Source organism: Borostomias antarcticus (genome assembly GCF_949987555.1).
Source record: "Borostomias antarcticus genome assembly, chromosome: 4".
Classification (NCBI taxonomy): Eukaryota; Metazoa; Chordata; class Actinopteri; order Stomiiformes; family Stomiidae; genus Borostomias; species Borostomias antarcticus.
Genome location: NC_140237.1, coordinates 23,063,292 through 23,089,685, shown reverse-complemented (window position 1 = coordinate 23,089,685; position 26,394 = coordinate 23,063,292). Strand labels below are relative to the sequence as shown.

Genomic DNA, 26,394 nt, shown 5'->3' with positions numbered 1-26,394 from the left:
ATGAAAATGTGTATTAACAGAGTGAGGTTGAGAGACAGGGTAGCTATCACGAGACCTCTAGGGCCTCTAAACCTAGACGAAGCTCAACTCATTTCCTGGCCTGAGTGTGTTCTGTGTTCTACCTCAACCATGGCTTCCTTCTCTCCGTCTGCCGCGGCCTTCTTGGCGCTGTCCAGCTCGTCGTGCATCTCGGACAGCTGGTCCTGCAGATCCCTGATCTCGGTCTGGAACTGCTCTCTTTCCATCTTCACCTGGAACAGCCTGCCGGACCGCACAGAGCACGCCGTCACTAAACACACACACACACACACACACACACACACACACATACTCACACTCACACTCACACACACACACACACACACACACACACACACACACACACACACACACACACACACACATATACTCACACACACACACGCACACACACACACACACACACACACACACACACTCACATACACACTAACAGGCATACAGACACACATACAGTACATACTCACACACATACACTCATGTATGCATGCGTGCACGTACGCACACACACACCACACTAACAGGCATACACACACAAAAGCTGAATCCCAATCTGAGTGCGCAAACCGCACTTGCGGCCCCTCGCACTTGTGGCCTGAGGCCTGAGCACTTAATTGACGTCAGCTGGAAGGGCCAGAGGGTGCAGGGCCGTGAATTAAATGGGACAGCACTTCCAGTTTCGCTCAATGCCCCTCCGACTTCGTTTTCATTGGCTGCCACGTTCCTCCGACGCAGAGGCTGCTCTGACGCTCCCTTCAGCTCTGCAAATTGACCGATTGACGTCTGTTTTAATTTAATAATAATTAAAAAATTAGGTTAGGGTTAAATGTCATCATTTATGTGTGATGCACTCGGATCATGACTCGGATGCACTCAAGCCCTGTGTCACATGAGACGCGGTGGGCTGTGGGTATTTTCTGCTCCTAAGTCCGTGAAATTGCGGACTTTCGGTAAGTGCGGTTAAAGTGCGCAAAATGGCGGCGTGGCGCACTTGTGGACCTAGCAATTCCGTTTTGGAACTACCCTGAGCCCTTGTGGACTTAGCGGAAACGCGCATGTAAGGCCACAAGGCCGCGAGTGCTCTGCACTTTCGCCTAAGTGCGCGATTTGGGATTCAGCTTTACTCACACACATACACTCGTGTATGCATGGCATGCATGCACGCACATATACACCCGCCACACTAACACACACCCACATACCACACTAACACGCACACACATACACACACACACACAGAAGCACACGCGCCATCACCACACAACACCTGCACCCTCATTCACACACAGGCGCGCCGGCACCTGTGTTCTGTCTGAACGCCTGGCCCACAAAGCACAGGGGTTAGCGTTAGCACCTGGGCACCAGAGCAGGGCCAATAACAGCCACACCAGCTGCACTCCACAGCAGAACAGAGGCCCCCTGCATACAGGTACAGAACGGGGCGCTCTGGACAGAAATGGGCCATAATTACACCCAACTCAACAGCTTCCCACATACTGACATGAAGCACTTCCAGGAGAGGAGAATCCCATTACTGAACAGCTCAGTCAGTTATATATGTGATATGTCTGAGAGGACTCTGGAGTTGAGTGATTCTGTCTCTCTCGCTCTCTCTCTGGTTCTGCTGGGGGCCCGTGTCATCAGACCGCCGGGGGTGTTTGGATTGACGAGGGCTGCGCTGTCCAGCTGCCGCCCACCAGAGAGACCAGCCAGAGAGACCGGCCCTCTATTGTGATTCTCCACGATCAGGACAAACTGACCAGTACGAGGGGATCAGCAGATTAGCTAACATCAACAGCCATTTAAGACTTGATCATATCCACCAATGCACATCACTCTGTGGGGCTTTGGTGTACTCCACACCGGGCAGTGACACACCACAGTGTCACATGACAGAATGGAAGGAAGGGTTTGGAGGCGGTTGCAGTTCAAACAATGACTTCTCATCGCCTCAAAACCCCTTCCTTCCCCTGTCGGAGAGAGCAAGCTAGCTGGCTAACCAGTTTCAGCTCACACAAGGAAAGTATGCTACCATCTAAAAGCCTCCAGAGAGACCACTTAAAACCAGAGCCGGCCTTAACCATCTGGGGGCCTGTTTCAAGAGCAATTATAAGAAGAAAAAAAATTATAAAATAAAAGACCCATATTCAATGACCATTGACCCATATTCACAACAGTGTGATTTATTTTAATTAAGGCATGCTTTGTTATTACTCATTTAGTTCAAACTAATTATTTGAACTGTAATTCAGATCACACAAGATGTTTTTGATGTTTGAAATGTGTTTATTCAACTTCGCAAGTTGCCAGGCCATTGGCTGCACGCATTGACAAGCGTATGCGGCCGATCAAAATAAAAATAGATATTCAAAATACTCAAATGAATTATTGAACTAGACCTGTCAGATCTACTGTAAAAAATAAAAATAAAAACGTTTTAACCTTATAGATTAAATTGTGCTCAATTTAGACTGTTTTCTTTGCTCATAGACTAGTCTGACTATTTCCGAAATTCCGACAATTTACTAGTTCATATTTTTGACACCGTCAGTCATGTTCTTAGTGAGAGGGAAGGGGTGACTATCGAATTATAGTCGGGGGCCCTAGCGAGGACGGGGCCCGTTTCAGTTGAAACGGGTGAAACATAGCAAAGGCCATCTATGCTTAAAACCATGATGACTTCTCCTCAACAAAGAGAGGTAAGAAGCTAACGTGGCTGTAGAGAGAGAGCTATAGATAAACAACTGGAGACGCAAAGGGGAGGGATTATCCCTCGGTAATGGTTTCATTAGTAGAGCTCTGTTGACCTGTCGGTCACCCCGTCCGGCAGGCTCTGAGCCACTCCTGGTGGTCGCTGGTGACTTACTCCTCCAGGGTGGAGCGCAGCTCCTCCTCTGTCTTGGCCAGCTTCTCCCTCAGGCGAGACGCCTCCTCCTGGCTGCCCTGAAGCTCCCGCCGCAGCTCCTTCACGCCGACGCCGGCTTTCTCCTGGGACTGGGCCAGAGCTCTGTGCTTCTGAAACACACACACATGGACACGCACACACACACACGCACCCGCACGCACACACAAACACACGCATACAAACAAACAAACACACATGCACGCAAGCACACACACACACACACACACACACACACACACACACACACACACACGCACACACACACGCACACAGGATCACAAACACAGAGCCTATCAGGATGTCTGCTGCTCTGCTTAAGGTATCAACTCGCACCAATAGGATCCATTCGTCTTGAGGTGAGAGTCTCTCACTGGTTTGAGCTGAGAGGAACCCCTGTAACCATCTACAAACAGAGCGACTGGGACAGTAGTCAATAGTGCCATTATCATATGACTGTAATGCCATGATGTTGACGGACATACAGGCTGGATTCTGTGCATGCTCCATGTGACCTGCCACAAACATCCTACCTTAGCTTGTTCCTCTAGTTGTTTCTTCAGGTCTACGACTTCCTTCTCCAGCTCAGCTCTCCGCTCCTGCAGGGCTTTGGTCTGGACAGCCAGGTCAGGAGACTGGGGACACAGACCACCTGTGACTACATGTCCCTTTGAGAGACAACTTGCCATCCATGTCAATTCAATAATGTTCATGACTGATGTTTGCATAACTAGAATGACCACAAGAGCCTCTTCTAAAGCGTTGATTTACACACGGAGTGGACGACAGTGGCTGCAACGCCAAAGCAAACACAGCCCTGGTGTGGTTTGTGTGCATTTACCACGTGAAAGCCTCAGGCCCTGAGATATGAAACTTCTCATTTAGACGTTTTCTGAGCCCATTTGCAACGCAACAATAACAATGCCTCACTTTGTTGTCGGCTTGAACGCTCCCTGCGGCCCGCGACTTCAACGTCTGGATCTTCTCAAACACCAGGTTCACCTTCCTCTTGGTGGTGTCGTCATTATCATTGCTCCTGTGGACACGCGCACGTGCACACACATGTAGGCACACACCCACACACACACGCATATTTGAATAATTTATTTATGTCCACAGAAAATGGAAATACAGAGGACATTAACACTGCTGTCAGACATTAAGAGTCAGTCAGTTACATAAGTGCCCCCCCCCCCCCCACACACACACACACGCAGTAAGAGAACACAGGTGTGGTCACACGGTCGGCTGATCAGACGGTAAAGCCCACCCCCGTCTCTGTGTGGTGAATCGGAGAGACTAATCCCCGACTGTTCTAAGAACAGAGCTGCTCTCTCTCCAGCGCCGGTCGGAGGCCAGCGAGGATCACGCCGCTTTGATGTGTCACCCGCCGACCTGGCTCAACCTCATTACAGCCGTCTGTTAGGAGGCACATGCAGGGGAATGTGTCTCTGAGTCAGGGGACTGGGGCTGGGGGCACCAGTCCCTGCCTGTTTGGAACACAGGCTGAAGGGAACCCTGGGTCGCCACCACCTGGGGTACAGCTCAAAAGGAGTCTGCGAACTGTCCCCAACCAACGCCAACCAGCTCTCTCAAAGCCCAACATTCTAAAGTTGGCAGTTGTTGTTAGAATGTTGGAAGTTTAAAATTCAGCTGCGAAATCCATCCAACCGACGCCAACAGTCACCAACGAACATGGCACCACCGATCCAACGCTGGTGTTGGTTGGGGCAGTGTGCAGGCACCTTTGGGTTGCATTCCATACCAGTACCTGACAGAGGAAGTCTAACCCCCCTTGCTCCTCCTCCTGTGAGTTTTATGAAGCCTCTCTCTACCCTCAGCTGGTGAATGTTCGTCCCTTGGGCCCCAGTAGTGTGACTCCATTTCTGCACAGAACTTCCATCTGTGTTTCCTTTTCTCTGACCCCCTGACCTGTGACCCCTGGCCTGTGACCTGATACGCCCAGAGCAGTTTCCTGGACTGGCTAGCCATGACCAAGGCCTGCAGCACACATGGTACGCCGACAGACAGGGAGGAACTGAGTCACACTAGACTCATCATTCAAACTCGTGCTCTCACAGGCGAACTCCTGCAACTGAAAAAGTGGTTGACACTTGTTTACAATTCAGCCAGTATTTATGTGATACGCTGTAGCACTTCAGATGAAAAAGAACCACCTTTAGCTACAGTTGACACATCACCTCATTGGATATGTGCACTGACTGGACTTTCAGACTAGGCTTCTTCACAAACATGCTTGCTCTATATTAGCTCTAAACACACTCCCCCAAAGGTCTTTAACTTGGTCCTCTTAAACGCTGTCCGGGTGGTGTAACAGTGTGAGAGCTCTAGCATGTGGAGCTTGATTGTGAGTCTCCCCGACACCTCTCTTCACTATGCTTTTATATAAGCCATCACATTTCACCCTCACAGGATCCTCCATCTCAACCCAAAAGGCACACCACAAACATGTACTGCTCCGAGCCTGCACCAATATGGTATCTATCAGAGATGCCTTCCACTGGCAACTCTTCTGTTTGGCCTCAACTGCATCGTGGGATTTATAGCCTTAGGGTCAGGGGTGAACACCACGAATCAGGTGATAAGCAGAGCAGGGTTTATTCACTGCATTCCTCCGTGGGAGAGAATAGAGAGTTGGATTTAGAAGCAAACGCCAGAAGGCAGAATCAAGCACAGCCTGTATATGGCGTTTGGGAGTAAAAATTCCTTAACTTTTATCAAGCAGTCAAACGGAGATAAAAATTCATTTAAGTGCTCCCGCGTGGGTTTTCCTTTGCAAATGATGTATTACCTGAGAGAGCAACCAGGCATCTTATGTTTAGAGAGCGCAGTTAACCGCCTGCTACGTATCAAGAGTAATAGCCTTGACAATAGAATCATCATGTTACCTAGTGGTGTAAGGTATTATTGGCAATTCATCAGAAGACCTCCAATGTGATCCCCCAGAGCAAATTTTTTTGCTGTTAACATTTCATAGACACAATAAAAACTGACAAATGTTCAGCCAGGACCATCACTGAGATAAAAACTCACCCATCCTTAAGGTAACTGAACAAAATCTGTTTTGCTGTCTCCTCGTGTGTTTGTTGTGAAAGCTCCTGCTGACCTTTGAGAAGATCTGGTGTCGCCTAGATGCCAAAGACACGCCGGAAATAAGGAGGAAGATCAGGGAAACTCACTGACTACTGACAGGGAGAGTATTTTTACTACAGATATGATGAACTAACGACATATCCATTTCCTAAATACTGTAGACATATACCTAACCTGCAAATAAAGCTCCACATAAAACACATCATCCTGTTTACCTGCACATCCATCTCAGCATTGGCCTTTTTGCCTGTATTCGAGGCAGGCCTGGACAGAGACAGAGACGTCGTAGCCACTCTGGTCATCACCTTGGCGCCGGGCGGAGAGCTCCCCTCCTCGGCTCCTTTGGAGGGCAGCGCGGAGGGGCGACCCGGCGGCGCCTTGTACCCCTGGACAGAGGCCGCCCCTTTCAAGGCGGTGCCTTGAGGGGAGGCCGGAGCGCTGCTACCCCGCGATGGAGCCCTGGCGCCGGGCTTACCGTCCACCGCCATCATCCAGGAGTCCGTGCTCCCGGGCGCCTTCTGCAGGCGCAGCTGGGAGGGCCGCAGGACGTGCTCGGTGGACCTGCCCTGGTTCCTGCTGAACTCGCTCAGGTAGTCTGACTCCTCCCGCAGGCCGAACGGCAGGGCGCTGTCCGCGCTCCTCGAGCGCTTCCTGTCCTCCGGGTTGATCCGGCTCCTGCGCCCCCCTGTCCGGCCCCGCCGCTGGTGGCCACCGGCGTCTCTGCCGTCGAACTTGTCGATGAGCTCGTCCACGCCGGGGATGGAGCCCGTGTCGATGTCCCGGCCCGTGCCGGGCTGGAAGGGGATGTAGCGGCGGTTCTGGTGGCGGTTGATGGTGTCAGCGTACAGCGCCTCCAGCTGGTCGTCTGCCCTGGAGGAGGAGGTGGAGGAGTTGCGGGAGCGGTTGGAGGAGGCGGAGGACTGCAGCACGGGCCCGCTGGAGTTGGTCCTATGGAGGGGGAGGACGTCGGGCTCTCGACGGCCTCGCTCCAGGCTGGAGCTGGCGCTGCTGATGGTGCTGGGGGATTTGGAGGAGGCCTTGGCTGACTCGCCGGGCGGGGGGCTGGACACTGCGGAGGGCTGGGGCAGGGGCAGGCGCTGGGGCGGGGGAGGAGACTGGGGTTGGGAATGGGGCTGGGGCTGGGCCGGGCGGGTTGGAGGCCGGTACTGAGGCTGGGCTAGTTTTGTCTGAGGTTTCGTGGGGGCTATCTGAGTCTGGGGCGGGGGCTGCGTTCTCTCCTGCTGACCCGGACCTTTCCCCTGGTCCGGGATGGACGACTCGGAACCGGAGACCTCAGGAGGGGAAGACCTGGGGGAGCGGGAGTCCTGCTGGGGGGTCCCGCTCTCGGCCGGAGAGGGGGGGCGGGGTGGAGGGGGCAGGCTGCGGTAGCCGTCCAGGCTGAGGGTGTTGTTCTCCGGGTCATAGGGCTTCAGGAGCTCAGGGTGCTTCTGGAAGTTGAGCAGAGTCGACGACTTCTTCCCCTGTGGATCCGGGACACCGTTGTGAGAGCCCCCGGACTGCGTCTGCTTCTGGGACCTGTACTCCACAAACGGGCTGGTGGAGACGGACTCCCTGCTCCCCTTGAAGTCATACTCCTGGTAGTTATCGATGAAGGACCCCTCGGTGTCTATGTATCCGTTGCTGTTAGGATCCCGGTAGGGCTGGGGCCCGCGGTCCTGGTTGTTCAGAACCACGTAGGGGTGTCCGTCGATGCCCTGGACGCGGATGCTGAGGCCGTAGGTTCCCCCTCCGTTGCTGTGAGCCCTGGAGGGGCGGGAAGCGGGCTGGGCGTAGCCCTGCTGTAGTCCACCGCTAGGAGCGCCGGAGATTCTGTACGACTCCATCAGGAACGCCGAAAGAGATGTGAAGTCCCTCTCCCAGAATCAGGCCCACCTCTGCAAACAGGGGAACGTAATCTGGTTATTAGGTGGAAATGAGATCATACGACTTAATAGTAACAGCAAAAATTCTCCCCCGTTCCTGCACTGCCGCTGATGAGAGATCAGAGCCACGCAGCGTTTGATTGTGTCATTCTGTTTGATTTCTTTCTTTTTCTCTCTCAAATGTTTCTAATGCTATTCTCCACAGAGAACGGTCTGGCAATTGGTTCAGCTCGACTGCGCCGGCCAAATGAAGGGAGGTAGACTGAGAACTGACCTGAAATAACAACGCAGGCCACTCGTCACCAACACACACTGAACTCGCAGAGCATGAGTCAACATTCCCTACGCCTATCTGGAAGAGCAGATATGACCAGGCAAAACTGGTCTGGGTATTAAAAAACACCTGACAATAGTTCACTAGCTGGTAGTCAGACGTGTATAATTACGGATGTGTAATAGTCAAATGACTGGTTACGGGCTGCACGTCTGAGTAAACAGGTACCTCAACATGGTGACACACTCCACACAAGCATGCCACACTACAGGAAAGACACTGTATCGGCAATGACTGACTCCAAGACTGCAGAGCAGCAGAGAATGTGTGTGTGTGTGTGTGTGTGTGTGAGCGCGCTTGCATGTGTGTGTATGAGGTAGTCAGTGTCATTCAGCCCCTCTGTCCCTCTATTCAACCAAACTATACTGATCCTTGTAAATGACAGTGATTTGTAGCTCCCACAGTGGGCCCTGTTCTGTGTAACAGTATACCATGGGAAGAGCCGCTTGGGGTAGGTAGGGGTAATAAACCTACAGCACAGCCATTATCATCTCCATGCAGAACAACCCACAGTGGAGGCTCTGCTCTCCTGTTGATAGGACTGACTGTCTGCTCTGCTTGGCTCAGTGGGGGTTAAACAATGCACCTGGGGGGTCGAGACAAACTGACTCTGAGAGACAGACCTCTATTAACTGTCAGGAAGCACGCGGTGACGCAGGCATCAGTTACCACCGTGTGTTTCACGGGACAATAGGCTGTTATCAGGGGTCTCCTTCACAGAGCTGATAATGTCCCCCATTTCCCTTCTCCTCAAAAAAACAAATACGTGGATCTCGTTAGTTCCCCGGCGTTAGAAGGCAGGGACAAACAGCGATACGGATGGAGGGGCACCGATAAGGTCTTGAGACAAGGTTCACAAAGCGTAATGTCAAACTGCTAAGAAATGTGCACTCGGCCATTGAAGGGACTGTCGAAATGAAAGCGTGGGCCATTACAAATTTAGAGAAGACAGTGGTCTGGCTGGGACAACAGGAGCGAACGAGCTCTTTCTAGCTCGTCTATCAACACTCTTGAGGACAGAGCCTCATAATTTCCAGTCTCTCCAAGGGAAGAGAGAGAACAATGAATCCAAGTTAAAGCCTCTTATCCAAAAGGAAAGGCGCAGGACAGAAAAAATAAGCAAAAAAAATAAAAAAACACACACGACACAATAGCCTCTTTCACTCCAAGTATCACATGTATCCAACACACAACGGCTCAGAGGTGTGAGTGCAACTCTTTCCCTCACATTGTGTTCCTCTCGGCTACGGAGGAAGCCCCCAGCCGGTCTCTCCCACCGCGCTCACCTACGCTAGTCCCCCTACGCTCTGTGCCTAGTCACGCCGGCCTCCCTCTGCCCACCCTAGCGCTGAATCCCCATGCACCTCAGAGCAAAGGTCAGCGCTCCGACAGCAGGCTAGGATGTCAAGGCCCTGCCTTTGATCTTTCCCAGAGCAAAGAAAAGAGGGAGAACAATCTATAGCCTATATAGCATATATATGTGCACAGACTGGTTTTCTGCGTCACGGCTGTCCTGCTATCACAATACAGTATCTTGGCCTGCAAAAGACTACAATGACGGACCAGGGAGCATTTCAGGACGACTTGATCCCAGATTAAATACGACAACAAAAGAGTTTACAGTCATAAAGGCCTCTCGGACTGTTACTGTACTGTTTGAGTTTTCTCATAAACCAGGGGTAATCTATCATGCACTACATTTGATGCAAAGTAGGGCACGTTAGCTGATTAATTATTACACAGTTTATGTACAGTAAACAATTGGGTTCGGGAATAAACATCGGCTATGCAAACCGGGTCAAGTTACATGTAGGAAGGAAACACCAGCTGAAAGGCTGAGAAGATGTGAGTGGACTTTTTCCAGAGGTGACTTCAAGGAATTTTCTCTGGGGTGAAGATTGAAGAATAACTTACAGCGTGCACGCAAGTAGCCTATGTAAGACGTGTGGGCACACACAAAAAACACGTAGGCTACACGCACGCAGAATTCATACGAATCAAATGCATGAAACTAAAGCGCATAGATGATGCAAGAGTGGTTATACACTCATAGACCATTGAGAAAGCTAACGAGAACAACCGCAAAATTAGTCAAACTTCAGGCTGTGCTGTCTGCCTGCCTGATCACCTCCTGATGCTCTGGGTACAACAGGTGGCTCAGTCCACTGGTCAGCATCTTCCTCGCTAGCTCATTATCCTAAAATCTTTAGAGCTCCTCTTTCCGGGTGATTTGAGTTCACTTTGAGCTGCATGTATCAACATAAAAATGTAACTAATCCTGAAATGCTGCCGCAGACCAGAGAAGTTCCCACGCTCAGTCTGACACTTCGAGGATTAAGCTATTATTGTTGAATAGTAAAGTAGGACAAGAAGCAAAACAAGTCACTTACCAGCGTCGATTTTCGTTCAATATGCAAACAATTGGTGTCCAAAAATAGTAGTTAGTTTTGCGATTTAGGAAAGTGCCATATTCCACTGGATTTGTCTAAATTAATTTGTTCTATTCTCTGAGTTAGTACAGTTCTGAAGGACGCCTAAACACGTCTAAGCCCCGCCCCCTGCTAAGAACCCCACAAACCCGCCCATCTGAACTGCCAAACTCTTTCACAATCCTGAACCTCCAAACACTGACCCAAAATCAGTTTTATTCATGTAAACCTGGACTTTGAACTTACAGTCAAATGGCGCAGGCAGATCTAGGCTCAGCACTAACGAGGCACAAACTACCGCACAACTGGTAAGTAAGTTGGTCAACCTGTTTGACAAAGTATCCCTGAATGTGCAACACTGTACAGACGTAGCCTACAGGTTATAGTGTAGCGCGTCGCTTCAACAGGTGCTGTGTATTAGACCAATCAAATATCCTTTGATCTAACGAAATCAAATAGGCCTATGTATGAAGTTTTGCAACCCTAAATATTAGGCCTACCAGACGATCACAAAACGTAATCACATTTCTTTTACATGATCACTGGAACAATCAAACTAATGGTTATTTTAAAATGTCACAATTCTGGACTATTTGTTTTGTTTCCAACTCTAAATATGATAGTCAACATTAACCAAAGGAAAATCATCGGGTACACCAAACAAACAGCATGACACGCAGAGAAGCATGAGTTGGTCCATATGGTATGTAGCCGATATGTAGATGAAGCTACTTTGCAAAGCTCTGCCCGATAGCGTCATCTAGTGGATAATCACGACCCACTTGCAATATGAGATATACATAGCCTAATATTGTACCAGAGGGGCCTGCAGACACTTACAATAAACACAAATCTCTTAGCCTATCGCCTACAGAATGACAATGAGAAAATGTGAAATGACAAAACAAGACAGTTATTAGAACATATTATTAATAATAATAATAATAGGCCTAGCTAATTGTTTTCTGACTTCACATAAAGTTGGAACCATGTAACGTAGGCTATTGTTCTGTATCTAATAGTCTATTTGAACAAGTTGACATCACAGTAGTACATCACATCACAACTTAAAGGTACAACAGTAATGAGGATAGCTAGCATCACTCGATCTCTCCTGCTGTTCTGGGCCTTGAGAGAGAAACATCCGTGTCCTTGTTTGACACCACAGACAGCCGAAGTCCACAGCGTTTCATCGCCTCACCCCCGCAAGGACATGAATGAATTTCAAAATCAAAGTTCTTTCATGGGCCTCGTCAGGAGGACAGCAAAGGGCATCAGCCCACATTCTATTTGAGGCCCCAGCCGCCCCCCTCACCACTCCTCCCTTTGTTGTGACCCGGCCGCTGTGTTTTCATTTCTGTGTCGGGGGGGGCGAGAGGAGCGTAGGACTACAGCACCGCAGCCTTTAATCTGAGCCCCCGGCCCTGCGTCGTGTTACAGCAGCAGCACACAATGGGGGCTCTGTTCTCCGCGGAGACGCCGCAGCTGGGACCTCCGAGCATGCTCAGTAGAGTGCGCTGTCCAGCTCCGGATGAGGGAACTGCAACCGCTCTAGGGTGGCGATGGAACCCACACAATGAGCATGTGGAGTGAAGTCACGGTCAGGTTTTGACTCATGTGATTGTGTTGTGTGTGTGTGTGTGTGTGTGTCCGTCTGTCTGTCTACATGTATGAGCATTTGTGTGTACAGTAGCCTATGTGTGCGTGTGTTTGTCTTATGTTTTGCGGTGTTATTGCATGTTTTGTACCTTTTTCCATGAAATTCTTGACGGATCACCTTCCTGCTTACGACTCGCTGATCTGTGTATCTAGATGGGATGGGTTATGTTCACAGACAAGAGATCTTGTTTGTAATACAGTACAGGAAACAGATAGAATAATTGCTCAATGGGTCATCTGGGATCAGACAAGAACCGATGACGGCTAAAAGGTCAGAAAAGCCTTACAGAGAGAACATCCTTGTAACGAGGAACAAAAAACCAACAGACAGACAGGCACCAACTGACTGACCAACAGAACAACAAACAGACATACAGAGATACTGGAGACAGACAGACAGATATTCTTGGGATCCTCAGCATGGCTGTAGGCCCTTTGGCTAGTCTCCAGAGACATAAAAGCTTCCGATCTGTCTGTCAGTAGGCCCACTGTGGCTCACTCACAGGCAGGCCAGACCCACAGGAAGTCAGTTTTCAAACATGGTGGTCCCACTCTTTTAGAAAACATGCTGACCGCGGATAAACACTTCAGGGCATGATAAAAGCAGAGAGAATAAACACACACATGCACAAACGCGCGTGCGCACACACACACACACACACACACACACACACACACACACACACACACACACACACACACACACACACACATACACACAGGTCAAACTTGACCATGATTTCACTCCTCCATATCCATTGTGTTCCATTGCCACTCTTCTTATATATATATATATAATTTCAGATGAAGTGTTTTGAAAGATGAGAAGACACTCATGATTTACATCCCTGAGCTGGCCACATAATTTATGTCAGTCAGCGATTGCTCTTCTGACAGTCACGTCTATCAGAGCACTGAACAACCTGTCAGGAAATTAGTTCTCTCACACTCACATGCAGAAGGATAATGCTCTGCAGATGTTCTGGGCCTCAGACGCAACCTCTGGGATTTAAGTTCTATTTTAATTGGACAAGTAAGACTGACTTACAGTACGTCACAGTTCAAACAATGCATGTGCAGATGACTTTTCAGTTATCAAGTGGACGGCCAACAATATCTTCTGATACACTGTAAACATCCTTGTTTTCATGTCTTTCTTTGTAATCTGCTATTTGCTTTGTTTACAGGAAATGTGTTGGCTATTTAAACTTCGGGATACACAGATCATTTGTGTTCACGTTTGATTTTCCACTTGATCATCCTATCTGCATCCTGTCTTTAATCAGCATGATTAAGAGACACAGTTGAGCGGATTGACTAATTATGTACTTGAAAAGAAAACAATACTTTGGGACTACAGATGTTCGCCGCTATCACACTTTATTAAAAATAGAAACATATATATTCCATAGTACTTTTCATACAGACTACAATGGTCCACTGATAGTATTTTAAAAATGAGTTACATACTATAAAACACACTCTTTTACAGAGTTCCTCATTTGGCCTAGATCCACTGTAGAAAAGTCTTGTGAGAGAAACCAGGAAGGAAGATTCAAGAGATTCCATGAAAACACTATGGTGCTTCATCCCATTTAACGCATCCCATCAGCACAGGTCATTTCAGAGAACAATCACAAAACCGCATGGAGACAACAAGAAAGGAAAAGATGGGGAAACAGAAAGACTGGTGTCACCCAGAAAGGGAAATAAATGCACATACAATTGTGTTAAAAAAAGATGGCACATTTATTGCTACATAAATGTTATATACATATTGTGATTTCTGTTACAGAAACAGAAAGTTCAACTTCTCTCTGCTGGTTTTTGATGTGCATCAACAATACCTTGAATTATTTGACACAAGTACAAATCTTTTATCAACCAACAATGGAGACTGAAAACCAAGATGGAGAGCACATCTTCAGGAACCTGGAGCTCATACAACACCACATACTAGACTGAGCTACAACCCCTACTATGTTCTCAGGATGCTAGTTGTAAATCTCAGATAATAATGGACAGGTTATGGTAAATAACCGTACATTTTTACTATCTAATATAGTAAAATAAAGTAAGAAACTTTTTACTCAAAACTTTTGATTTCAAAAATCTAGAAAGAGTAATATTTAGAATTCAAGAAATGTTCTTACAATATTATTGTATAAAAGACTAACTACAGTGAAAAATAAGCCAAATGTTTTTTTCTTGTTTTTTTTTTCTTATTCATATATTATACGATGGAAAGCATCTGGGAATACAGCAAAGTCTTACAAAGCCAACAGAGGAGCAAAGGAAATGAAAAGGTAGGGAAATGCGAGCAGGCGGTGACATACATTATAACCTCAATCAGAGTCTGCCAGTAACATGAATACAAGCTCATGAATACTGAGATGAACAACAAGGCCACATGCAGTCAGAGGAAACATGACAATAAACGTGTCCCAAGTATATCACAAATGAGTGTTGTTGTAAAATCAAACTCTTGGGGTGGAATTCAACGGCATCTTTGTTCTATTTTTACAGAACACTCCTGCTGGATGTGGCAGCCTTGTTTTAAGGGTGGGGAATAATGGAAGACAGTATACAAAGAAATAAATGGAATATAAAGCAAGAATTAAGACCAAAAGGAGACTTTAAAAAAGGAGAAAAGTAAGCATGCACACAGATTTGAAACAAATTAAAGCGGTGACAAAATGTTCTTTTTCCTCAAACATAAAATAAATCCAGCTCAAAACTGCTTTTGTTTATCGTTGCACCATCAGTCTGCAGGACCAACCATTATGTGAATTCATGAAGCATCTAGTCTAGCCTTTCTGCTCACCCTCACATCCACACGCTGGAACAAGTACTTCACTGCCTGGATGGATCAAAACAAGCCATTCTAAATAACTTTTAGAAGAATTTCTCTCTGCTACTTCACACCGGACATATGCATTACAATGAAGCCTAGAGAAATGATTTGTATAGAGTTACACATTAACATAACTTGTGATTACTTTGAATAATGCTTTTTGTTACTTTTATTTCTTTAGTTATTATCAACAGAAAGAAAATAAAGCGATACGTTAATTCAGGCCAGGTGATATTGTGGTCATCGTTTCTGATTCTACTTCATCACTAGAATATCTCTGATAATACGACAGCACTAGGCAATCACAAACAAGAGAGACTTCAGGCAGAAGTCCCAAGCATGACCACGGCTGTTCAGCTAACCAGAGACCAAACGCTAACATAGAAAACAAACTGCAATATCAGAAATATGTAATTGTTTACATTTAACACTATATGGCAAAGGAATCAACAGGCAGTGAAATCCCCCTTTCTTCCTTTAGTTAAGACACTAAGAAGTATGCAGGGAATGCTAAGGTCAATGTTTTGCTCTCTGTATCTGACCTGCTCACTACGGAGAATAAACACGATAAGCCTGTTGTCGACCTTTCAGGAAAACTAGAGTTTGCCACAGCTTCGTCACCTTCACAACAGAGATACTAGTGTTCCAGCTAATGTACTAGAGCCTGTTGTCCCACTGCTGAGCTCACACTCATGTTCAGTAACAGAGAGACTGATCTAAACTAAACAGATACATGAGTAGGTAGTTTTGGTTAGACATGCTGTTAATTGTGGAATGAATAGAAAATAAATATAAATAATATATCATCTTTTTTTTTCTTCAAATGGGACACAAGTCTTTTGAGCACTCAGAGCCGCCAATTAATTTGCAGTTGGGCATAAACATATATTAATTTGCATCTTTCTCAGTGCCTGAGTATGGTTCTCTTAGCTCAGGCTGGCCCACGACCAGCTACTGTATGGTGGGCAGCTCGGCTATAAAGTATAAGTGACACCGGCAAACTGTAGGTCAACTGAAGAGCCACGGGCTTCTCAAAGCAAATGTAATAACTTTCCCTTTAGACATAGACTTTATAGCTCAGTAACATAATAAATAGAAAAAATAATACAAAACAAACAAACAAAAACAATTGCTGTTACAATGCATTCGTCAATTCAGTTTAGGCACAAGGCAACTTCCACATGGGGGGTGGAGGAGATCGCGACAGTCTCTGATTGTTCAGATGCGACACGCTGCTTGCAGACAGTGATATGTGCTGAAGTTTTTCTGGTGGGCAGAATTTTGCTGAGGGCCACCGTCACGGGGGCCTGGGCGCGGGGCTCGTCTTCAATCTCAGGACTGTTAGTCTGGAGTTAGGCTTCAAGTGGTCTGTCTCCTCCGATTTGTGTCACACACTGTGAGTCCTGTCTGTCATTGGGAAAGCAAGGTCCCAGACTCTTATCTTACAGAATTGATCTGGATCACTTTGATCTGGAAGGGAACAAACAGGAATAAATAATAATAATAATAATAAATCAGAGCTGTAGCTATAGGAATAATGTCACAGAACCTAATCTTTTTAACCTACAACCTTTGCCAAACGTTACTGATTGAGGGACACAGATAGTACCTTAATTTCTTTGTTCGCACAGCAATCCCCTCAACAGTGAGCACTGTGACAGAGTGTGTGGTGGGTCTCTGGGGGGGGGGGGGGGGGGTCTACTGTACCTGACGGCTGCTCAGAGGTGGCCCATGGGGTTGGAGGCATCGGAGTGGGCAGGGTGGACCGCCGAGTGGGCCTGCTGCGGGTCCCCGGACGCCCCGGACACCTTCTCCTCTTCCCTCCTCTTAAGGCAGGCTGCTTTGGGGTTCAGGTTGCGCTCTGTAGGCGTGTGGGAAAAAGATGGGTGGATGCCATCACTTGTTTAGAAGGGAGGTGCACTTGTGAGTTGTAGCAAGTAGCAGTACACTGACTACCTACAGTACGTTAAATGCAATTATTGTAAGTGGCTTTGCATAAAATCGTCCACTAAATGACTGTAATGTAGTCTAATGTAATATATGTGTTCTTAATCCTTAATGACACTTGTACTACGTCACTACCCTGTCTGGTATCAGTGTGTGGTCTGTGGGGGACCGTGAAGAGACCTGGTATGAGTGTGTGGTCTGTGGAGAGACCTGAAGAGACCTGGTATGAGTGTGTGGTCTGTGGAGAGACCGTGAAGAGACCTGGTATGTGTGTGGTCTGTGGAGACCACACACATAGGTGTGTGGTCTGTGGAGAGACCGTGAAGAGAGCCCCCTCACCTCTGACTTGCTGCTCCAGGCTGAGTATGACGGCCACGGCCTGGTGCAGGATCAGCAGCTTGGTCTGGGGCTTCTCGCTCTTCAGGTGCAGCTGGACCATGCGGCCCAGCTCCTTGAACGCCTCGTTGATGTCCCGCACCCTCAGGCGCTCGCGGGCGTTGTTGGCCATCCTCCTCTCGCGCTCGCGCTCCGCCTTCTGCTCCGGGTTCAGGTCCTCGTCCTCGTTGATGCTGCTGCAGAGGGAGAGAGGCCGGCAGGGCGCGGTGGTGAGGCTGGGGTCAGACTGAGGCTGAGGTGGAGACTGAGGTCGAGCTAAGCTGTGCGGTGGTGAGACTGAGGTCAAGCCGCGCAGTAGTGAGACCGATCTGCGTTGCAGTTGTATCAGAGGTAGGGATTTGGCACCCGGGACAACGTTATATCCCGGTTAAATGAAAGAAAAACAGAAACAAAAGGCCAAAAAACACGAAAGACCCTCTTTCGCCCCATCTTTGTAGTTCTAGCCAAGTTAGCCATTGTTAGCGCTATGAGTTGATAACAACACACTATGCATTATTTTGCGCATATGAACACCGTAGTAACATTGTCCACTGATAAGAGTTGGACAGTACTGTGTGTACGACTGATTTTAAGAGACACAAATGAGACAGAAACGCTAAGAGTCTTATTACAGCTTTCACTTTTGATGCAGAGTAGCCATCTTGATTTGACGTCAGCAGCTGATGTTGATGAAGTTGCGGTTGATTTTCTCCCCTGAGTAAAATGGCGGAAAACTGAGTTCAGGAGACGTATTTGATGTAGAACTCAGGAAACCCAATGTTTCCAATACAACTGGAACCGCAGCATGAGGTCAAGCTAGCGGTGGTCAGACTCAGGTCAAGCTGGCAGGGTTTCAGTTACTTTCACTAGTGTGGTGTCAATGAGCCACTTGACTCCAGACACATTTGAGGACATATAGGATTCCAGGAGGCCATTTGGTGTGCGTGTATGTGTGTGTGTGTGTGTGTGTGCGTGCGTGCGTGTGCCAGCGGGGTTGTTTACCTGGTCCGGGTGCCTCCTCTGGGGGTCTTGATGTCCCTTCTGTCGCTCTCGTCGTCTGATTTCAGGTCGTCGGAGGAGTGGTTGTTGTGAGCGTCCTTGTCGTGGCTCTCCATCTTCAGCTCCAGGGCAGCGGCCACCTGGCCGGCCAGACCTGCGGCCAGACCTGGGCCAACGTCAGCGCGTTAATGTGTAACATTGCATCACAACTCCCTGATTTAAGACCTGGATCACTAATGCCAGGTTCATACTACAGGATTTAAAAAACTCCTAACCGATGTCGAAATCGGGTTGCATCTCGCACATAAGGAGAATCTTAACAGACGTTCTTCTCGGGAATCTCAAACATGCGCACACGACAAGATTTGAAAATAATGTCTCATCACACACTACAGGATATTATCGTGCCCGAGGGAGCAACGAACCACTGGTCTCCATCTCGCTAGTGACGTAACAATCTAAATATCAAACATTTTTCTGCGAGCCAATCGGGAGGTATACGATACGATCTGTAAACCCCTCACATTTCAAGATAATCTGGGCTGAACATCGGTACTGATCAACATTCCAGACCAGATTTCTCCTCCGATTGTTGGGAGGGGTGAATCAGGGATAAGTCGCCCCAAAAATCCTGTAGTGTGAGCCCGGCATGAAGCATTACTGCACACGGAGAGTCCTGCCTCTCAAGTCTTCAGATTGCATCACCGTCATGTTAGTATGTGAGTCTCTGACCTCTGAAGGTTTCCACTTGGTGGTTGAGCTCAGCGCTGGAGGTGGGCCCACTGCCCACCAGGCCTCCGTGACTGCTGGTCAGACTGCCTGCGTCCTCGCGGTGGGCTCCACCCTGTTACCAAACACAGAGGAGGAGGAGGGAAGAGGAGGGAGAGGAGGAGAAGGAGGAGGGAGAGGAGGAGAAGGAGAGGGAGGAGAAGGAGGAGGGAGAGGAGGAGAAGGAGAGGGAGGAGAAGGAGGAGGGGGTAGGATACCGTTAGAGTGGCGCAGGACCACATCTACATCTGGGCTGAGTGCGACAGGCTCGGAGGAGTGAAAGTATTCACAGAACAACCACATTCAAACAGACCACAAACGTCCCTGTGAATCAGATCTCCCAGACTTCTAAAGCAGAGAGAGAGGGAAGTGTTTCTTTTCAACTTCACTTCGGACTGACCTTCAGGTTAAAATGGAACGTGGTTCAGAAATGAAAGGATGACGTAGAGCCGGGCTGAGAGATCTGCTGGTCAAGGATGAGGCACATTCTTTATCGCACATACACATAAATCACTGGGAAGGCAGCAGTGACAGATGTTGTGATATTTGTTTTTTATATGCATTTATCACACTTACTAAAAGTAAATTGTTTGACCACTTGCCTGTTTTACAATCATATTTGTCCATATTTTGAGCTAGTCCAACAAATCAAATGCAAGTCTATAGTTATTATAGTTTGCAATTTCTGACTTGATCCAGTCTCATCCTCCCAACACTTGGGGGTGCTTTAGTGCTGGGCTTCACCGTCATCTGTTGCATAATGGATATCTGAAGAAGGGAACAACGTGTGATTTTTACAAACGACTATCGTCTTTGTAGTAAAACGTGAAAACCCATCCTCTTATCTCTTCTTTCTGTTGTGTTAACGCTGCATCTCAGGGAAAACTCATAGTCCATTGCGGTCTGACATTATTCAGGATGAGTATTATCCCCCTCCGTCTCTGGCTCGAGGCACACGTTCCCTGTTCCGGCCTCCGCCTTCATAGTAAACCAAACTTCTCCCGCCATTCGGCGCCGGCCCCTCCTCTCAGGTTTACCACATGTTCCCCAGATATCTGGTTTCACTTCTGAGAAGCCCGGGAGGCGGAGAGCGCAGGGGAGGGGAGGGGGGTGCGGATGGATGACATCTTCCCGTTTTCTGACGGAATGTGACCCCCCCCCCCCCCCCCCCCCAGGCATTACTGGCCTCCGTCAGCCCCGCCGGCCCCGGTCGCCTCCCCCCTACTCCGCCAGTACGCTAATCTCCGCTGCGTTCTCAACAGGTGTCCAAACAGCTCTCTTTGTCTGGAGCAGGAGGAGGGGAGCTGGGGTTCTGGCCAGGGGAAGAAGGCTGCCATTTTCCCTAGCTGGGCCTGATTAGCATACAGCTGAGGAGGAGGCTCGCTGTGGCCTCAGACGCACGCTTCCAGCCATTCATGTTTCCTGGGTTGTTAAAGTGAAAGAAGGGGAGGTGTGTGTGTGTGTGTGTTGGGGGGGGGGGGGAGAAGGATTCAGGCCGGAGTGAAAGCCTGTGGCTGTGGTGTGCCGAGGCTTCTCTGAGCAGGTCTGTCTGAGCAGCAGTCTGAGAGGACGCTTTCCCACAGGGGAAGCTCTATGTCAACACAGACACGACACCCTCTCTTTCCGTCTGTCTCTTTAATAATGTGTTTCAGTACTAGGAGACGGGCTACTGCAGGTCACTCCGGTAACTTCTGTAACAGCAAATCAGAGCGATGAGGGACACACCGCACCAACTCAGGCCACCGACACTTACAATGTTCACGACGGCTGATTATCGGCCCGGTCTGTCGGGGGGTTTCAAACGCAACTTTTTTTTGCCCCCGACACAGGGGACGTGAGGCAACGCAACAGTCGCCCTTCGTTTTTTGAGGTTGGATTGGTGCGTCTGTATCCAAGCCATAACCATTCCCCTACACTCTATAACAAGCTCTCCATTCTGAACTCAGCCATGAGGGAACCTCAAAAAGCAGAGGGAAAGAAAAAAAAGTTTTGTCGCAGACCAGAAAATACTACCTTGAGATTTCCAAGTACCGCAAAACCAAAATGCCCCATGAATGAAAAACACATGGTTCACTAGGACATTCGCTTCTCTCTAGAGGGCTCAGCAACTGTAACAAACCAGAAACATTACAGACTCTGTATTTAGAATACAATAAAATTGTAAATTATTGTTGGCAGAGAAGACTGTAGCATACTGTGAGGCCTGTAAAACATGTCTTTGAAGTGGCCCTGGTTTCAGCAGTATCTGTTCATACTAAGGCCAGATAGACATCTAAATCCTGTTTAATGAACTTCAAACGCTACAGGAATTCAACACAAATCGTAGCTCGAACAAGCATAGGTTCTGAAAATGTACTTTAAGGAGTTGCCAATGTATTTCGGGGTTTTGTTGTTCTTTAGAAAGCTGCTGTAAGCCGTTCAAGGACTAGTCTTACAAATACTACTCCTCAGCAAGTAACCTAATCATAGGTTGAGGTGGGTGAACGTTTCGGTTAGGAGAGAGAAATGAGTTGAGGAAATGCTGAGCATGTTTCTGCACCTCCCCTCCTTCTCCCCATCAACCTGAAAGTAGCCATTTTCTCAGCAAAAGAAGTTTAATCCAAGAGGATCTTAATCCCAGCCCCTGCCAGGACTGATTCAGAAACTTCATGAAAAAAAAAGCCCCAAATTATTTTCCCATCACCGAGGGATTAGTGTAGCCCGGGCGTCCTCCGTTGTAACTTCCACTACAGATGTGCTCAAATCCCCCGTTCCCCTCCAGAATGAAATAGCTGAGATGGAGGACGGGCCAACATATCAGGGTTTGCACCGAGACCAGCATTCCCTGCTTTCCCAGGAGCACCTATCTGTAGCCCTCCTAGAGCTGTTACACACAAACACTTTCCAGACCCGAGCGCAACTTCAACTCGTTCGCCTGGTTTTCTCATTCACCCCTGTATGTGCTGCGTTGCTAATGGAGGGAGAGCCAGCCATTACACATATGGAAAGTATGCGAGTTTAAGTTAAACTAATCTCTGTGGAAAATGGCTCAGTTTTTGCACATGGCAGTGGACTCATTCTGAACAGGTGGCCTGGCCTTGTTTATTGGTGTATTTGGAGAAGCGCGGCGTAAAACCACATGCCTGTACGCAGACCCCCCCCCCCCCCACACACACACACACACACACAAGAAAAAGTCATATCTGATGTGCTTGCTTTTATGTATTTAAACTTCCGAAACACAATAGCCTAAACATCTGAACATCTGTTTGAGTTGGCTAACTCATACCATTGCTGCTGTCAGGCTGGCAACCAATCCAGAAGCAGGGAAGTTTGCTCCGATGGCTGCCATTGGCCCGTTGTGTGCTTGCCCCAGCAGACTGTGTATGTCGCCGGGCAGACTGGCAGTGGAGCCCACCGCGTGGTTCCGCAGGACGAGGATTGCGTCGTCCAGTCTGTCCAGGCGATCCTCCATCCGAGACTGCAAGGACCGAGGGAGATAGAGAGAGAGGGGGAGGAGGAGGGGCGGAGGAGGAAAGAGAGAGAGAGGACAGAGCAGCTTAATATAAGCACATTACAGTGCAGAATGAGGACAGTGATTGTATGGTGTGGTCTAGGGCGGAAAAAATATCACCACATGGATAACAAATGTATAAATGAAAGAACTCAAACAGCCATTTCAACCTGAGGGGATCTGAACAGACGCGCGTCCACGTCTGAATCTAACTGAGAAATGTTCTTGCGAACCATGACTATTAATTTGATGTGAAGTGTCTCATGGCGTCTCCTCAGCTGATCACTGCTGAAATGGCAAAGTAGACTTAAACAATAGAAATATAAAAACGCCACGGCACCAAAAAATGGAGGGAAAAAAAGGTGAAACTTCTATTCAATGGAAACTGAAGTCAAACTTGTGAGAGGAATCAAAAGTAGGGCGTGGAAGACAGGATGGGTTAAGAAAGCCTCCATCTAAAGAGCAGGAGTACCTCGCAGACATCCTTTAAGAATGACATGGCATCCTGGAGATGCTCATGGAGCTGCTGATGAACTCTGTTTTTCTGGCAAAGTCAGAAACAGGACAGGAGAGCACATGAGAGCAGATCATCAAGGACAGACTGACAGATACTACAGAGAGATACAGGGGGACAGAGATAGACAGACAGACAGACAGACAGACAGACAGACAGACAGAGATAGACAGACAGACAGACAGACAGACAGACAGACAGACAGACAGACAGACAGACAGAGATAGACAGACAGACAGACAGACAGACAGACAGACAGACAGACAGACAGACAGACAGACAGAGATAGACAGACAGACAGACAGACAGACAGACAGACAGACAGACAGACAGACAGACAGACAGACAGACAGACAGACAGACAGACAGATAGATAGATAGATAGATAGATGGATAGATAGATGGATAGACAGATTGATATAGAATGAAGTAGAATGAATGAAAGAATGAAAGAAAGAGACAGAAATGTTGGTAACCGGCCATTGTGTCAGTATCAAATAAGTCCTGTTTAGGTTAGCAGTCCGAATCAGCCTCTCCCCATCCACACGGACGGGTTCGGTCGACTTGATCAAAGTCCCATCGCGGGTGGCATCCAGAGCTGGTGGGTAAATATTTACCCCCGCACGCAGCGGTGTGAATGTGTGACGTGGGTGTTTGGGGGGTGAAAAGTGATCCCAGGCTGTGGATCTGGCTCGCAGGCAGCGCAGGAATCCTGGAGCAGTGGTTCGGAGCAACAGCTGCCAAGCCCCTAGCCCCCATAACTCTAAACCCATACTCCCAGCTCCCCCCCACTCCCCCTATCCCCACCTATGGCCGCAGAGTTGGGGGCAGATGGCAGGAGACACACGCCCCAAGGGACGGGTATTGTTCAGCCGCCCCCTCCCGCCTCACCATCCCACTCCCTCACGACATTTGTCAGGCAGGAATCTCCATGTAATGCTACCCCTGGCTTCCAATGAGCGACCCATCTACTGTGAGAGTGTCTATTAAAACCAGCTCAGCACGAGGGGGGTGTGAGAGAAGGGGAGGTGGAGGTCCTTGCCAGAGAGTTCTCATATTTGGGCTGGGTGAGGAGGGGAGGGGAGACGAGAGGACGGGAGGCGGGGGTCCTTACCAGCGAGTGCAGAGAGTTCTCATAGTTCGGAGAAGACGGGGTCTGTCCGCCAGCGCGAGACCACTGGTTAGTACCTGGGATGAGGGAGGAGGGAAGGAGAGTCCTGGTTAACCACCTAACAGGCCCCCTGTCATCAGTACATGGCTGGCGATGGACAGCTCGCGCATCCTGCTCTGCTCCACAGACACAGCACAGCACAGCAGGCAGTCAAAAAATCCTCTCTCTGCATCTATTATTCTCACGGCTACGTTTATATACGTTGCAGTGTTGTTTCTGTTTGTGTTCTGTATCGCATGTGTTCTGTGTAGTATATCGAGTTTTCAAGATCTGCTTATTGGCCATGTGTATGGTTCACACAGACTGTACTAGGGATTAGACTAGAGTTCAGGCAGACGCTGTTGCAGACGACAGGATAGGGTGCAGGACAGTATGGTGCAAAGACATGAGTGAAAAACAGTACAAAAACAGTGCAAATACAAAATACAGAAAATACAGTGTAATATACAAATCCTTTGTCATATTTTGTGTTAGCACCTTGGCCCATTGAGGAACGACATTTAGTTCAGTGTTAGTTTACTTGTATGTGAATGAATGACAATACAAATGACTTATTCACATCCTGTCTGCTCTGCGCTGTTGCTGCTGCTCTCTGATTGGTATTGTCATCGTTGGGTTCGCCTGCATCATTTCCTGCCGACTGGACAGCATCCTGCAACATGAGACGCGAGGGGTCGGACGGCTCCAACACCCAGAGCACCCTGGGACACGCGCTACATCCGCTCGTTAACGAGCTAATGGCTAAAAATTCCCGGGGAACAATGTGAGTACTGATAAGGGGCCTGGCGTGGACACGGGCCGCCTTCCCCTGGCACCCGACTCCTCCTGGACAATGGACGTCTCTCCAGAAGGTACTAGAACATTCCAGAATCCCAGCAAAGCAGCTCTCGCTGGTGCTCTTGTTCTCTTAACTGCCCTGAACCTGATCCTCATTGGATGAACATGACACCAGCATCTCCAGCAAAAACCAATCACATGACGAGCAGAGTTAACGCGAGTCCTGCGGGGCTCGTGACTTGGCAAGACATCCATGGCCAAGAGATGCTGAGGCTTGACCTGAATTAACTTTCCTTTCTGAAATTCTGAAGAAGACCAAGACAGGGCAGCTAGAAATCCAAACAAATATGGGAAAGATTTCCTTTCTCTCCCAGACTGCGTACCATCCATTATAAAAAAAAACAACCTGAATCTGATATGAAGCAGGGGGGGATTACTGTGTGTGGAAGTAATTATAATTAGCAAATAAAACATGCTATGGCACCTAAAAAAATAAATCAACTGCATCTAATTGGGCATAAATTAGCATGAAACAAATGGATTCACATCTGCTAATCAGATACCACATTCCGATTCACATTCTCTCCCTTGATTCAAGAGCCTTTTTTTAAAAGCCAAATTGGTCCATCTACTATTCCTTCAAACAAACAGGGTACAACAGGAGGTACTGTGATGCATTACACCAAGCTTGTGGTGTATATATGAAAACAGTTCAAGTATCGTTAATGGACTCTGACAATGAGGAAACCTCCCAGGTTATTTATATTAGGGAGTGTTAGTGGGCCAGCTCCAACACTGGGCTCTGGGTACACCATCTGGTCTCCATTACCATGGAGCTATTCCAAACCCAATCCACATACTGTAGAGCAGAGCAGAGCAGAGTAGAGCACAGTAGATCAGAACAGAGCAGAGTAGAGCAGAGTATAACAGAGCAGAACAGAGTAGAGCAGAATACAGCAGAGTAGAGCAGAGTAGAGCAGAGTAAAGCAGAGCAGAGTACAACAGAGCAGAGTATAGTAGAGTAGAGTAGAGTACAACAGAGCAGAGTATAGTAGAGTAGAGTAGAGTAGAGTACAACAGAGTATAGTAGAGTAGAGTAGAGTACAACAGAGCAGAGTAGAGCAGGGTAGAGCAGA

The 26,394-nt window shown here is 48.2% G+C and overlaps 2 protein-coding genes across 2 annotated transcripts in view; both read right to left on the bottom strand.

The window, feature by feature from the left end:
* The window catches only part of cgnl1 (cingulin-like 1), a 33,642-nt gene extending 22,844 nt beyond the window's left edge, over positions 1-10,798 (bottom strand). Inside the window, exons 1-7 of the mRNA XM_084437503.1 lie at positions 10,663-10,798; positions 6,271-7,950; positions 5,996-6,090; positions 3,872-3,977; positions 3,475-3,576; positions 2,906-3,054; positions 123-261 (exon numbers count right to left, since the gene is read on the bottom strand). Of these exons, the coding sequence (XP_084293629.1) occupies positions 123-261; positions 2,906-3,054; positions 3,475-3,576; positions 3,872-3,977; positions 5,996-6,090; positions 6,271-7,899 (2,220 nt within the window). The 5' untranslated portion in view covers positions 7,900-7,950; positions 10,663-10,798. The remainder of the gene's footprint in view (positions 1-122; positions 262-2,905; positions 3,055-3,474; positions 3,577-3,871; positions 3,978-5,995; positions 6,091-6,270; positions 7,951-10,662) is intronic.
* A 6,134-nt stretch (positions 10,799-16,932) lies between these two features.
* Positions 16,933-26,394, bottom strand: part of tcf12 (transcription factor 12) — a gene marked incomplete at its 3' end in the record, with an annotated part of 81,188 nt that continues 71,726 nt past the window's right edge. Inside the window, exons 14-20 of the mRNA XM_084436786.1 lie at positions 24,425-24,498; positions 23,269-23,340; positions 22,572-22,763; positions 19,268-19,379; positions 18,539-18,701; positions 17,501-17,733; positions 16,933-17,075 (exon numbers count right to left, since the gene is read on the bottom strand). Coding sequence (XP_084292912.1) covers positions 16,933-17,075; positions 17,501-17,733; positions 18,539-18,701; positions 19,268-19,379; positions 22,572-22,763; positions 23,269-23,340; positions 24,425-24,498 — 989 coding nt within the window. The remainder of the gene's footprint in view (positions 17,076-17,500; positions 17,734-18,538; positions 18,702-19,267; positions 19,380-22,571; positions 22,764-23,268; positions 23,341-24,424; positions 24,499-26,394) is intronic.